Source organism: Cyprinodon tularosa, unplaced genomic scaffold (assembly GCF_016077235.1).
Source record: "Cyprinodon tularosa strain WSP-4 unplaced genomic scaffold, ASM1607723v1 ctg409, whole genome shotgun sequence".
Lineage (NCBI taxonomy): Eukaryota > Metazoa > Chordata > Actinopteri > Cyprinodontiformes > Cyprinodontidae > Cyprinodon > Cyprinodon tularosa.
In genome coordinates this window covers 142,120-155,563 of record NW_024039129.1, presented here as the reverse complement: position 1 = coordinate 155,563, position 13,444 = coordinate 142,120, and the positions used below count along the sequence as shown (strand labels likewise).

At 36.7% G+C, this 13,444-nt stretch overlaps 1 protein-coding gene across 2 annotated transcripts in view; it reads right to left on the bottom strand.

The window, feature by feature from the left end:
* The window catches only part of tmem240a (transmembrane protein 240a), a 29,878-nt gene that overhangs the window by 11,800 nt on the left and 4,634 nt on the right, over window positions 1-13,444 (bottom strand). For both annotated transcript variants that reach the window (XM_038298522.1, XM_038298521.1), the window contains exon 3: window positions 3,567-3,775. In XM_038298522.1, coding sequence (XP_038154450.1) covers window positions 3,567-3,775 — 209 coding nt within the window. The remainder of the gene's footprint in view (window positions 1-3,566; window positions 3,776-13,444) is intronic.

Below are 13,444 nucleotides of genomic sequence, written 5' to 3'. Positions count from 1 at the left end.
ACAGCACTGACAAAAAGGTAAAAAACTCTTTTTTTTTTAAACAAACGTTCAGCCAGAGGGGGTCTGCAATGCCACCCAGACGTGAGAGGCTTAAAAAAAGAAGCTAAAAAAAGAAGCAGGAGATGATCATAGGGCTTTTTTCCTCATCTAGTCAGCAGGTAGGTCAAAACATGACTCTTTTTCTTCTGTTCTATGTTCCGTTGACATAATCCTCATACATCTTTGAGGTTTGCACTTTAAATGTTTCAGCCTCAGCATAAACTTTAATCATTTTCTGTAAATCAGTAGTTAGAAATATAATGTTCTCTTAGCAACTCTTCAAAATGGTCAAGACAGGGGAACGCACATCTCAATAAAGGAATTTTTTCATTTTCATAAACGGCCACTTCTATCTTTGCTCTGTTAACACAAATTTTAATAAATTCAATTTTGATTTTTAGGAAGTCAGACATAAAATAGACTTGTATCCTGCTGTTTTAGCAACTTTGAGCTTTGCTCCAATGTATGAGGAAGTAAGTGAATCTTGAATAGTGCAGATTGAGTAAGTGATTAGCATAGTATCAGATTAAGGTAACTTTTTTTTATTGTTTTTTTGTGGTTTATCATCACAGCAACTGTTTCAAAACTCCTTAACAACATCATGAAGTTTTCATGGCACTGTCGGCCAGTTTCTGCACTTCTAGATAATTGTATCTCTGCTATCAGACGACAACAGAGGCAGAACAGAATAAAGAACTGATTCCCATTAAAAGACAGTTCCTCTCTTTAAAATGAGTTCCTCTCAGCTGAACCTCAAAGCAAAGGTAAAAAGGGGACCTGATGAGTAACAATGAGAAAGAAAGACCAAAGCATTTCATTTCCACTTTATGCAGACCACAACTGATTTCCTGTTTGGATTTAAAAGAATGTCATGTCTCCTTTCAAAGAATCAAACTTTAACACAGTGCCCTACTAACAAGGTTTCCAAGATGGCGGCACAAGTAACTCCTCTTGGCTCTTTATTGTTTTATTATATATTGATGGACTCCCAAAGCTGGACTTTATTTCACCAAAATCCCAGCTGTTGGCAGAGACTGAACATCATTGTGTGGACTAAGAGACAGAGGAGGCACCACCAACTTAAGTGGGATGAACTTGGGCTAGCTTAAACAGATCTCTTCCTAATCATAAAGCTGATAGTATTCTAACATTTATCCTACGATGCTTAGCCTTGATTTGTCGTTCTTCCTATGCTGGCCCTGGTGATTTACCTGGGTTTATCAGAAATGCTTTACTCCTGGATCAGACTTCCTAACCGCTGGCCTAAGGTGGTGAGAATAGAGACATCTGCCCCAGATTCTCAACACTGCCACGGTTCAGGGCTGCAATCTCAGCTCTGTCCTCTTCCTTTAATTAAGCCACGACTGCTCTGCTATCCACAACAAGCATTGTTTTGAAGCTAGAGGGCAGCACCGTTTTGGTTTGTATCATATCTAACAATGATGAGGGCAGCAACAGAGAGGACATAGTAGTGCTCTAAAAACAAACTCATCCTGAGCACTAGTAAGACCAAAGTGGACTACAGGAGATCAAAGAAGACAGAAAATTAAGATTTTCTCTGATCTCTCCTAGACTGAGAACAGCAACGTATGTCTCAGTGGGACAGTGCGGTATGGGAGCTGCAAGACACAAGGGAGGTGTTATGGTGGTGAACTCAGAGCAAGGAGTTTGTGGGACGCCACCTACCAGGTATGGACTTGGTTTATGCTGCATGAGTCCAGAAAAGGACCAGAGGCATCTTACCAGTCACACCCAACCAAACTGGGTATGCGCTGTTTGTCCCACTTTAATCAAGAAAACGATTAAGGATCATTACATTATTGCAGGAGCACAAGCTGCACTCTGTATATATTTTTTTTCTTTTCTTCATATATTTTAAGAGTCCTCTAAAATTTTTTCCTTTTAAAGTTTTTTTTTATTTTTATTTTGTCTGTGTATTAGGGCTGAAACAACTAATCGAATAAGTCATTATTAATAAATTAAGGAAATAATCGTCAACTAATTTAGTAATTGATTATTCCTAAACTGGAGTGTAGAGACGCTAAAACATGCCTCTAGCTTACAGAGCAAAATACCGTTTTAGTAACTATATAAAAATTGTAAAAATAAAAATTTCAATATTTTTTTGGTCTGTCTTTATGCTAAGTGGAAAAGCTGTAGTTTCACCTGGTTTAATTTCGCAAAAAGTCTTCTTAAAAGAGTCTTTTGCTTTCCGATTAATCGATTTGCAAAATAATCGTTAGTTGCAGCCCTACTGTGTAATACAAATCACAGGAAAAATATATCCTGGTTATATAATGACAACATGGACTCTTGGTACTTTACTATTGACAACAGTATGATTTTAACAAAAGTATTTTCCAAACTTCCTAACAATCAGTCAGACTGTCAGTTAAGAAACTGGTTTCCTAATCCATGACAGCCTGCTTGCTGTGAGAGATTTTAACCAAAAGGCATCATTGGGAGTCACATAATCTTCCATCACCATCAGAGATGATGTGGGAAAGTTCTGCTATTAGAAATCATAAACTTGCCCAATTGATATTTAAAATTAATCTCCAGAACTGTGGCACATTCTGCATTTTAACAGGAGGCCAAAAATAATTTGGACGTCTGACTTTTTTACCCATTGATTAGATTTGTCTTCCTTGCTTGCTCTGTTTCGTCATTATGCTTTTCCTGTGCCCTTTTCTGTTTATGGGACATCAAATGTGACAACTTTTCCATTTAATTAAACCTATAAAATGTAGTTTAAGCAGGGAGAAATTGGGCAAAAAACAAATAACTGGGTGGAAAAAGTTTGCGATAATGAATATAAAGCACACTGCAAATATGCATCTAATTCAAAGCAGATTTGAGTCTAATAGTTTAAAAAATCATTTTACACACAAAGGGGTGCTATCAGGGAAAGGCATTCAGGTCAGCTAGCATGCACCTGAGGTGTCCCTTTTTTTCAGGGACTTAACCACCCTATTAGCAACCAGAGTCTACAGTTCTGAAGGCTTTTTTAATTGGTTTTAGATTTAACTGGTTCACTGGAAAATCTGGGAAATTTAAATTGCTATTTTTTCAACTTCCTGCAAAAGTTAGCTGTGCCCATGTGACTCACTCAGCGCCACAGGTTAGAGCAGAAGATGCACACTTTACCTTTTTATTCATACAGTAAAACACAAAGTAAATTTCTGCGTTGAAAATGCATAAAATAATGAACATAATTAGTAAATTACACAAATATAATCATTTCTTGGGTATTTTTGTAATTCCATGTGTTTTATATTTAATAATTGCAAATTTACTCTGATGGTGCTGCTAAAACTATATATATATATATATATATATACTGATGCTACAAATTGTGCAAGGTTGGACGATGACAGATAGCATTAACAGATAGAATAACAACACAAACAGTTGCTTAACATCTCATTTAGCTTAAGACAGATTAAATCTATTCTTCTCCACATCTATAATGTTCCTTTTTTTTTTCGCAGCTGAATCCATTTGAAAGTAGACCTCCTCCATCTTACCGTAGTACCGGCTTGCCCTCCAGGCCCTGACGGCACAGTGCAGGACTCCATCGAGCCACAACAGCAGCCAGCTGATGCAGAAGCCCAACAGCAGGCCCAGCATCAAGTCCATCTCCTGCTTGGTCACACTGTCACTCACAAAGTAGTTCTCTGAAGAGTCCACCAAGGAGTGGTCCCCGTCATAAGGGATTACATAGTGGACATGATGCCTGGGTGGAGGACAGACAGGAGAAGAGGACAGAAGTGTTTTTTCAGTAATGTATACTTTAAAGTACTAACTGGCTGTACCCCTGAGGTTCAGAGATATTTTTAAAGTTCAATAAGGCCGCACTAATCTGCACTTTACAGGAAACCCCTAAAGCCATGTGAAGGACCACTGGGGGTCCACAGGATGCACTTTAGACCGAAAGTGTGTGGCTGACTTGCAATTTTCAATTTTGTGGAAGAAAGTCATCCCCTTTAAAAGTGAGAGAGAGATAATCAGTTTGTAAAATTAATATTTAGGATGAAAGCAGTTGGTTTTAAGATAGATATGCACCGATCCAATACTAGATATCCGACGAATGGTGCTGATCCAGTCAGTAACACAGTAACAGTGATATAATATAAAAAACTGATATATATATATATATATATATATATATATATATATATATATATATATATATATATATATATACATATATATATATATATATATATATATATATATATATATATATATTTTTTTTTTTAACAAAAGGCATCTGAAGAAAAAAGACGACATTTTATATCATATTTTAAAAATGCCTTTCAATTTTTTTTTTTTTTTTAGATTAAACAAAGGATTTAATATACAGCCAAGCATCCTTGTTTTGCAACATATTCACCTGCTGCTTAACTATATTCACATCTCACTAAAAACATAAAGGGACTGGAACAAAAATGATAAAAACACAGACTGGCTAAGATGCAATGAAAACCTCTCTACATAACATTTTGTGCCACAAACCTCCAAAGACACATCAACCATAGATCAAACACATGCATTTACATCGCTTCGTCGTCCTGTCCTACTGTACAATGCATGATTCCTCTAAATGTGAAAACCTTCACTGACATTCACAGCCCTCCTGGGAGCAGATACAGGCCTTTCCCAGCCTAACAACACAGACAGATGTCTGAAGAACACGGCAAGAGCTCTGAGATCTGACAGCCGGGAGCGAGCACAGGTGCACTCTGGGATTTTACACTGATAACAAGTTTGAACTGATGGAGATTTCTGAAGACATCCTACTGCAGCAACATAAAGCAGCATGTTTCAAAAAGACCTGGGTGTGATGAAATGAACTGTCAAGCTTGCACAGAGATGCTCTGATTTTACCAGGCTTCAACAGGAAGCACAGTGTACCTCTTTGTACGTGGTTGCAGAGCCGAACCAGGACGTATTATTAAACAGTGCTGGGTACAACTGTAAATTTTCCTACTGCAACTGAGAAATACAGTGTACTTCTTCACATCAGTGCTAATTAATATAGACAGGCTGATACATTAACAGCAGATGATTGCATTTTCTTCCTGCATCAACATCTGCCAATACATGCATGCTTCCTGACCCACTTCTTTCACTGAGAACAGCAGAGAGGATCATCAGGGTTCCTTTTCCCTCCATAAAAGCCATTTCATCCCACTGTAACATTATCGATGACCCCCACCCTGGACTGTTCTCCCTGCTGCCCTCTGGGAAGAGGCTTCCCAGCATTCAATGCACTTTCCAGCAGATTCCGAAACAGCTTCTTCCCCAACGCCATCAGACAGCTGAATGTTGAAAAACCAAATCATGTCACAGACTCTGCATTAAACTGACCATATCAATGCGTTTTTTTTGCACCATGTTTTTTTTTTTTCCACAATGTTTACATTTGAACTCTGCTGCACTTTAAGAAAATTAAAATGTCATGAGAGCTGTACAAAACAATTTTTTTGTGTGCACTCTGTGTATATAAATTGACAGTAAAAGTTTTCCTTAATTTGTTAATCAATGTTAATTTTTGTTTAAATTGAAAATTATGCTATCATTGTGTGTTTTTACAGATAAAGCAAAATTTGCGTTAAAAAAAGACACATCCTGGGGACTGGTTAGAGTGATGGCATAATAATCGGTGTCTGTCTTAAAAAGCTGTATCGGCCAATCTGTTCTAGTTATCCTTGATATTCAAAATGTTTTATGCTTAAAGGATACAGTAAGAGCATAAAGCCTTTTTTTCTGCTGTGAATAATTTTGTTGGGGTGAATGTGATTTTAAACAGTGCAAACACTTGTATTGGATAAATTAATGTTGGAGGATACACAGAAGATATTAGTGGAGAACGATGCGCCGAGAAATTAGTTGCTGATTGGAAAAAATTATTGTCATAATGTTACTAACAAAATATTCATCTTAGCTCCAACAAAATTTGGAGCTAAGGTGAAATTGTGGGTAGTTTTTTTTCTTGTTCCTTTTTTTAGGGATGCTTAATTTGTTCTGTTTCTGTAAAAAAAAAAATCTATTTAAGTAAATTTTACTAAAACAACTCTATTGTGCCAATAAAAATCAGAGAAAGAAGTAAATTAAAGTTTGCCCTTTTTAAGCCATTCAGCCTTTGTTATATAAAACAGTCCAGCCCTTGAGTTGGCAGCGATTTTGGAAACCTCAGCACCAGAGTGAAGGTTAACTGATATTAATAGCTATTCTAGTCAGATGAATCACACTACTTGGTAATATCTAAAGAAAATGCCCACTGTGTGATTTCTGTTTTGGGTTTAGAACAAAGAAATGTTTGCCAAATAAATTTCTCCATATTGTGCTGTAAAATGTGTTCCTGATTTAAATATTTTTATAATGATCAATCACCAATAATCCAACCCTTTATGGCTGCTAAACATTTTTTGAAAATATAACTGCTTTTTAATAGCTTTTTCCTAACTAATATCAATTTGGACATTGCTGGTATTTCTATTGAATATAGATATTTAAGTAAATTGAACATTTAATGGTTTGTTTTCCTTCTGAAGTGTGCAAAAAAAAATGGAGTGAGCTATAATTTTTCCAAATGAAACAGTAAATATTACTCTTTTATCAGCATTATAACATAGTACTCTGTTTGTCCCAGTATTACAAAGATTGTGTCATAACGGTAGATTTCCAATCATTGAAAATTATATTTCTTTACTACATGTATTCTATTGTAAAGAATGTAACATATTGTTATTTTCCAGAATATTTTGAATGCTCAGCACATACATAACATCTCTGATCCTTTTATCTGTATTGTTTCAACTACAGCTTTTAAAGAAAACTGAAATGTTAATTCTCCTTTTGATTGCACAAACTACCAAAAACAAAACATTCAATTTCCTATGCAAACTTTCTTTTCTGTTTCTAATCATATAAACATGTAATAAATTGAATTTTCAAGAATGTTCCTAGTTTTTTTTGGAAAGCTATAATGATTTTAATCCATCTTCAAAGTATGTCTGACAGATTCTTTAGAAATGCAACAAATAGATTTGTACAAAGAGGACAAATAGAAGTGAAGGATACAAATATATAAAAGATAAGCACTGCATTTAGAAAAAAACTTCCTCAGACAATGGCTTCATTTAATACCAAATGATTTCCCTGAACAATATACCAAAAAATTTTTTTTCCAAATATACCAAAATTCAGATTTATTTGACTTTTCGTTAATTATTGAATCCGTTTCATCTGCATCCTCCATTTACAAGCCAGTGATTAAATCTCCTCCCACTCAAATATTCAAGCTATGACGGCAGCTATTGTTCTTCAGGCTTCAATCTATCCGAAAGGGTTCATCCATATGGCGTCCAAATCAGAGCATTGACAAAGCCAAATAAGCTGACACATAAAACCGTGTCCTCGATGCAGCTAAGGTGAATGCTGGCGGGCGTCCTCGCACCTCTACGCCTCACAGATGGAAGGGCAAGCAGGCAAATCCCGAGCTTTCCTCATATTTAAGGTTCCTGCTGTTTGCCTGAGAGCAGATGACTGAAGGGGGTCCATCCGGATCAGTGGAAGACAACCTGTGGTTACAGTAACCTGAGTGCTAACCGGAGCAGTGCAGCTTTGACTGATCACGCAGTCCAGGAGCATAAAAAAATAACTTCCTCATTGTAAGAGCTTTAAACACACTTTCTGAAATGACAAGCAGCACAAAGGACAGTTGGAACACAAGGACTGCTATTTATGAATCATAACAGAGGAAAGCTGTTCTCACAAACTCCTATGTTCAGGAGGCCTACTTTGGTGTGTAAATGTATTCCAATCAATCACAACTTTATTTAATGTGTATTCAAGGTGACTCAAGGTAACAAGAACAATATACAGTACATATATATATATATATATATATATTTTTTTTTTTTTCCACAAACACTTTTTTAGTTAAAGAAAATCTTTTAGTGTATTTCTCTACTAGTTTTATCCATTTGGGAAAAAATGAGCATCTTTTATCACCTTTTAGCTCTTGCCATAGGTTCTTTGCTCCATTTCAGCCTGGACTTTAACTAGGCCCCTCTGACACTCAGTTATGCTTTGAGCTGAATCAGATTTTACCTTGATCACATGTTTATGATTTTTTTTACCTGGTGCTGACCAGCTTCTCTGTCAACGTTTTAGATCCCCACATCATGATGCTACCACTACCATATTCAGCTTCTACATGGCTTGTGGTTAACTGCAATCAGGATTTCTTAAGGCCCTTTCTACCAACAGTAGCTTTCTTCTTAATACTCATCAATGCAGGCTGAATTTGGGGACTAAATAGTTAGTATTTGTCTTTTGAACAGACTTTAAACAAACTCCTTCAAACTTATCATTAGCATCTCTGCTGGGTGTGGAATTGATGCTCCCCTTACCTGGTCTGTTATGGCTTGGTAGATGCATGGGTCTGACTATACTCTTTTTGGAGCTCCTTGAAGGGTTTAACCTCTTATGGATGGATTAAACTAACTAGCTAAATATAGTTAACAGGATTAAGCTGATAAACTCAGAAATGTCTGAATCTGAGGTAGGTTATATTCCCTGGCCAGGAATCAAACCCAGACCCTTCTTGCTGCAAGGTAGCAGTGCTACCCACTGCACCACTGAGCAGCCCCGTTGGCAGTGTGGGTTCTCTCCAGGTACTCTGGTGTCCAAAAAACAAGACTGTTAGGTTGATTGGCTTCTCTAAATTCTCCTTAGGTGTGACTGTGTGTGTGAATTGTTTTTTGTCTCTGTGTTGCCCTGCGATGGACTGGTGACCCGTCCAGGCTGTACCCGTAGACAGATGGAGATGGATGGATGGATGGATGGATGGATGGATGGATGGATGGATGGATGGATGGATGGATGGATGGATGGATGGATGGATGGATGGATGGATGGATGGATGGATGGATGGATGGATGGAATGGATGGAAATACAAGACTGGACAATGTCTGACCAAAATTCCTGAAGATATTTCTGATTTTTAGCTTAAAGCTTTTTAGCTTCACTAGAATGAATGAATAGAGATTAGGAAAATGAATCATATGTATAATTTAAGTGTTATTATAAAAAAATCAATTAAATTGATTTATTTTTAGTTGCAAAATCTAATACCATGATAACTAAAAGCGATTATAAGAGATTATTCAATACTTCAATACTCTAAATCAGGGGTCTTCAACGTTTTCCAGGCCAAGGACCCCCAAACTTATGGTGAGATGGAGCGGGGACCCCCAAATATATATTGTATGAAATAGTGTTCTATCAAACTGATCGTATAGTCACTCTATTACAGATGGAGTAATGTAATGAAAGTAATTCCTCCCTGGGATTATTAAAGTATTTCTGATTCTGATTCCTGGTTGATGGGACAGGTGTTGTGAATGAAACGGTGCCCAGCTTGAAAGAGCTCCTGTGTGTCGTATTGAGATTGGATCCCAGTTTTCTTTTTTTCAAAAGAAATTCCTCTAATTTTTAAACCTGAATGCATCGTGTTTTTTTGTTCTAATTCAGATTTTATAGAAAAATTTAATATTAAGTTAAATTAAGTCAAAAATATATAAAATTCTAAAATTATGGAATCCTGGCCCCCATGTGCATTTGGTCTAGAACCACCACTGGCATTGATGACTGAAAGACATCTTCTGCCTCCATTTATCTGTTTACTACAGTGTGTTGAATTCATGTTAATGTGGATTTAAAGACAGTTCAATTAGTGGAAAAAATTGCAGGGGGAATATTAAAAAAAAGTCTAATAAACCAAAACTTTCACGACCCCCATGCAGTACCTCTGGGGAACCCTTGGGGTCTAAATGTTAAAGACTGGATGGCAGATAATCAATTGCTTTCTTTACATTTCAAACATTTATTTGTTGTTCTTAAAATGGTTTAGCAGCTCATAAAGTGCAGCAATGAAATTATAAAGTATTTAACTGAATTAAAATCAATTTAATAATGTTTACCCAGTGATGGTTCAAAAGCACATGATGAAGATAACATTTTTAAGTTTTTTTTTTGTTTTTTTAAGGCCTAGTGACTCCTGGGACCTTGTAGCAAGTAAACTTTCCATGAATCGCATCAATTTGGAAAGCTTAGATGATAAAAAAAGCGATTCTTTTTAAAAATCATTAATTTTGACTAAAGATTAGGTTTTGTCCAAACTAAAAAGCAACAAATAGTTAAAGGTATAGTGGAGGATGTTTTTTTTTCCTGGTGGATCATCTAAATAAAAGGTTCTCCTAATTGTCAATCATTCTGGTGATATGTTGACATAAGGCCGCCCGGCGTGCTCGTCCGAATTTTCACATACCTGTGGTGAGTCTGATATATAAAAAAAATTGCAAATCTTCTTTTGGAAAGTAAGCTTGTATGAGAAATGCAAACAGCAACTTTTAAACAGAGGGTGCATGAGGAGAAATGAGCTTGTGGACGCTCTCGCACACGTTTAACAGGCGTTCTCTCAGGGGAATGGGTACAGGGTGCATGTGTAATTTTTTTGAAGTGGAGAGGATGGGTCTTTTCAAAAATTCGCGAAAATCCTCCACTATACCTTTAACATATTGATATTGAAATGTTTATGAAGTTCCTTAGATGCCTATAGTCTCTAATTAGCTCCATATCTGAATTTATATGTATTCTAGATGCAGTGTTGAAATGGATCATTTTTATTTAATCTAAAATCTCATTGATAGTGAAAAAAAAATGATTTACTTTATTGTACTACCGGGTGCAAATTCTACTTCTCCAGCATGTTGTCTATGAGCTGTCTATTGTTTTGTTTGATTCTCACAATGCAGTTTGCATCTCTAATATCCTTTAACAAACCCTGAGTCTCCAAAGGACAACTGATTTTGTACTCTGATTAAATTAGATGCAAGTGGACTCACTTCTGCTAAATAGGAGTCTCCTGCGCTAATTAGTCACACTGTATTTTATTTATTGGTAAAAGAGTAAAGGAGGGTAGCAAAAACGCACATCTATGTTGAGATTTAAATGGTTAAAAACCCATTTTAGAGATTGCATCGCTTCTGCTTTATAATCATGTGCCACCTGGCATCAATCTATCAAATTAAATCTAGATAAAATACATTCTGGTTGCAATACGACAAATTATGGAAAATTATTACTTTTGCAAAGGGTCTGTTGACAGTCTTTAATCTTTCTAAACTGATTACAGGCTGAATAAACGGCTTCATAATGTTGCCAATGAAGTCTTAACACATAAGCCCCCACACTGCTGTTTGCTATCATTGGTAATATCATCTTTGTGGTCCAACACGAACTGGTCAGGACTGAGTCAGTATTAAACATGCATCCTTCTGAATTTTCTCTATAAAGTTTTTGTTGTTATCGCAGCATATGATGATGTAGAACCACTTTCCTTTTGCCTGGAACCTGATCAATAACCATTCATCCTGATTAAACCCAGTTTGGTATATTAATAATGAGTGTCTTGCTCTTGTTTTTCCACACTTTAAAGATGCTCTCTTTGTGAGAACAAACAGAAGCTTTCCTGATCAGCAACCAGCACCTTTAGCGCCCTCTTTAAGGCAATTCTTCCGAACACTAAACTGTTCTTGGTTTAGGTCAATTAGGATAGGGTTACTAAAGTAAAAACTTAACTGTATTACTTTGATCACCTGTTTACATTATCCCTTTCAGGATTTGTCACAATAGTTTGCTGATATTTTGCCAATTCCTGTTGGAATAAGCGAGCCTGGTTTGTTGGCCACACAAAACCGCTGAGATGGACCCTATGATAAACAGGACATCCTGTCAGGGTCCTGGTCTGATTGTTCCTATTTTCCTTAGTTATCCATTTGTTGTCCTCTGCTGCCCTCTTGTGTCCTCCCTTGCTCTGTTTCTCTGTCCTGCCAAGCACCTGTTGCCAATTTCCTCGTCAGCTCACCTCTGTCTCTGTCCCCTTTAAAAGCCCTCCCTGTTCAGTTCCTGTTTGCTGGATCCTCGTCAAACATCCTGTCTAACTTCTGTCTGTGTACCTCGTCTCTCCCTGGCTCCTAGTTTGGATTTACTACTGATGTCTCCTTGGTTGAGGTTCGTTTGCTGTTTTCCTGTGGACTCTGATTCCTGCTCCTGGATCTGTGAACTTTAATAAAACCACTTTAATTCACCTCTGCCTACTGGTCTCTGCGTTTGGGTCCTCCATACAAACACCAATTCATGACACATCCAACAGGATAGGAAACAGAAGAAAGCAGAAGCAACTCACAGAGATGAGATACTGTGGAGGTGTGATTATAGTGACATTGACACCATGTGGCAGTAATCAGAGGAATGCAGAGGGGGTGACATAAGAGTCTACTTAATGGGCAGTTCTTGACAGCGGCCAAAAGGGGCCGGTGCCTCTGTAAAAACTTGTCCTGGTAACTGTTATGGCCCCTGTACTGGAGTTGTCGCATCAGATAAATTATGATTACATGCATATATTTACACCTTTACAGTTATTTTTAGGCCGTTATTCAAAACTAAGGTGTTGAAGTTTTATCTTACCATATTGAGACAGTATCACAGTTTTGATCTGCTTCATCTGGGGTTTCCAGGGCCGAAAATGGCTCTTTGGTTCTGCCTCTCACTTATTATATCAAATTATGAACTTTGGCCCTGTTTTTTTTTTTTTTTTTTTTTTTTTTTTTGTGCCCCTATGCAAAACGATTCAATTCATTTTATCTATATAGCGCCAATTCACAACACATGTCATCTCAAGGCACTTTACAGTTCACCAGATCATACAGTCAAATTGACACTGGCCCAACCCTGGGCCCCAAAGTAATTTTGGTCTTTAACTGTTACTGGTCTACTTTAAGTGGATAACTGAGAGGAGGTGACATTTAAAAACAAGAATGGGCAAAGAGACAACTAAATAAGGTGCAAAAGGACTTTTTAAATTAGTCCTAAAGACAAATGTAAAAATACATGTCCAAACTTAACTAAAATGCAAATACCTAAGTTAAAATGATAGACTACCATGAAATACTAAGATCATCCACACAAATTCCTAAGGATCATGACACTTGTTGGGGAGTTTGAGCTCATTGCTGTCCAGAGTATCAATACTGCAAAAAGTATAGATACTCAAACGTTGTATCTGAATTTAAAGCTAATTCTGCATGGCATTGACACAGAAGACCAGTGTTGTTTGCATATATTGTCGCTTTTAAGATTAGATTTCTGGGTTATTTACCTTGCACATTTATTTAACTAACATTTATTTTTCTGTTGAGAGGTGTGTTTTGTGGTGAGAGTTTTTAAAACAATTTTTTTAACACCTTTAGCTTTTTTTTTTTTTTTTTTCAGATTATTTCCTGGATAATGCTATTGAGTTTGACTTTTTGTATTGTGACAGCCCTAGAT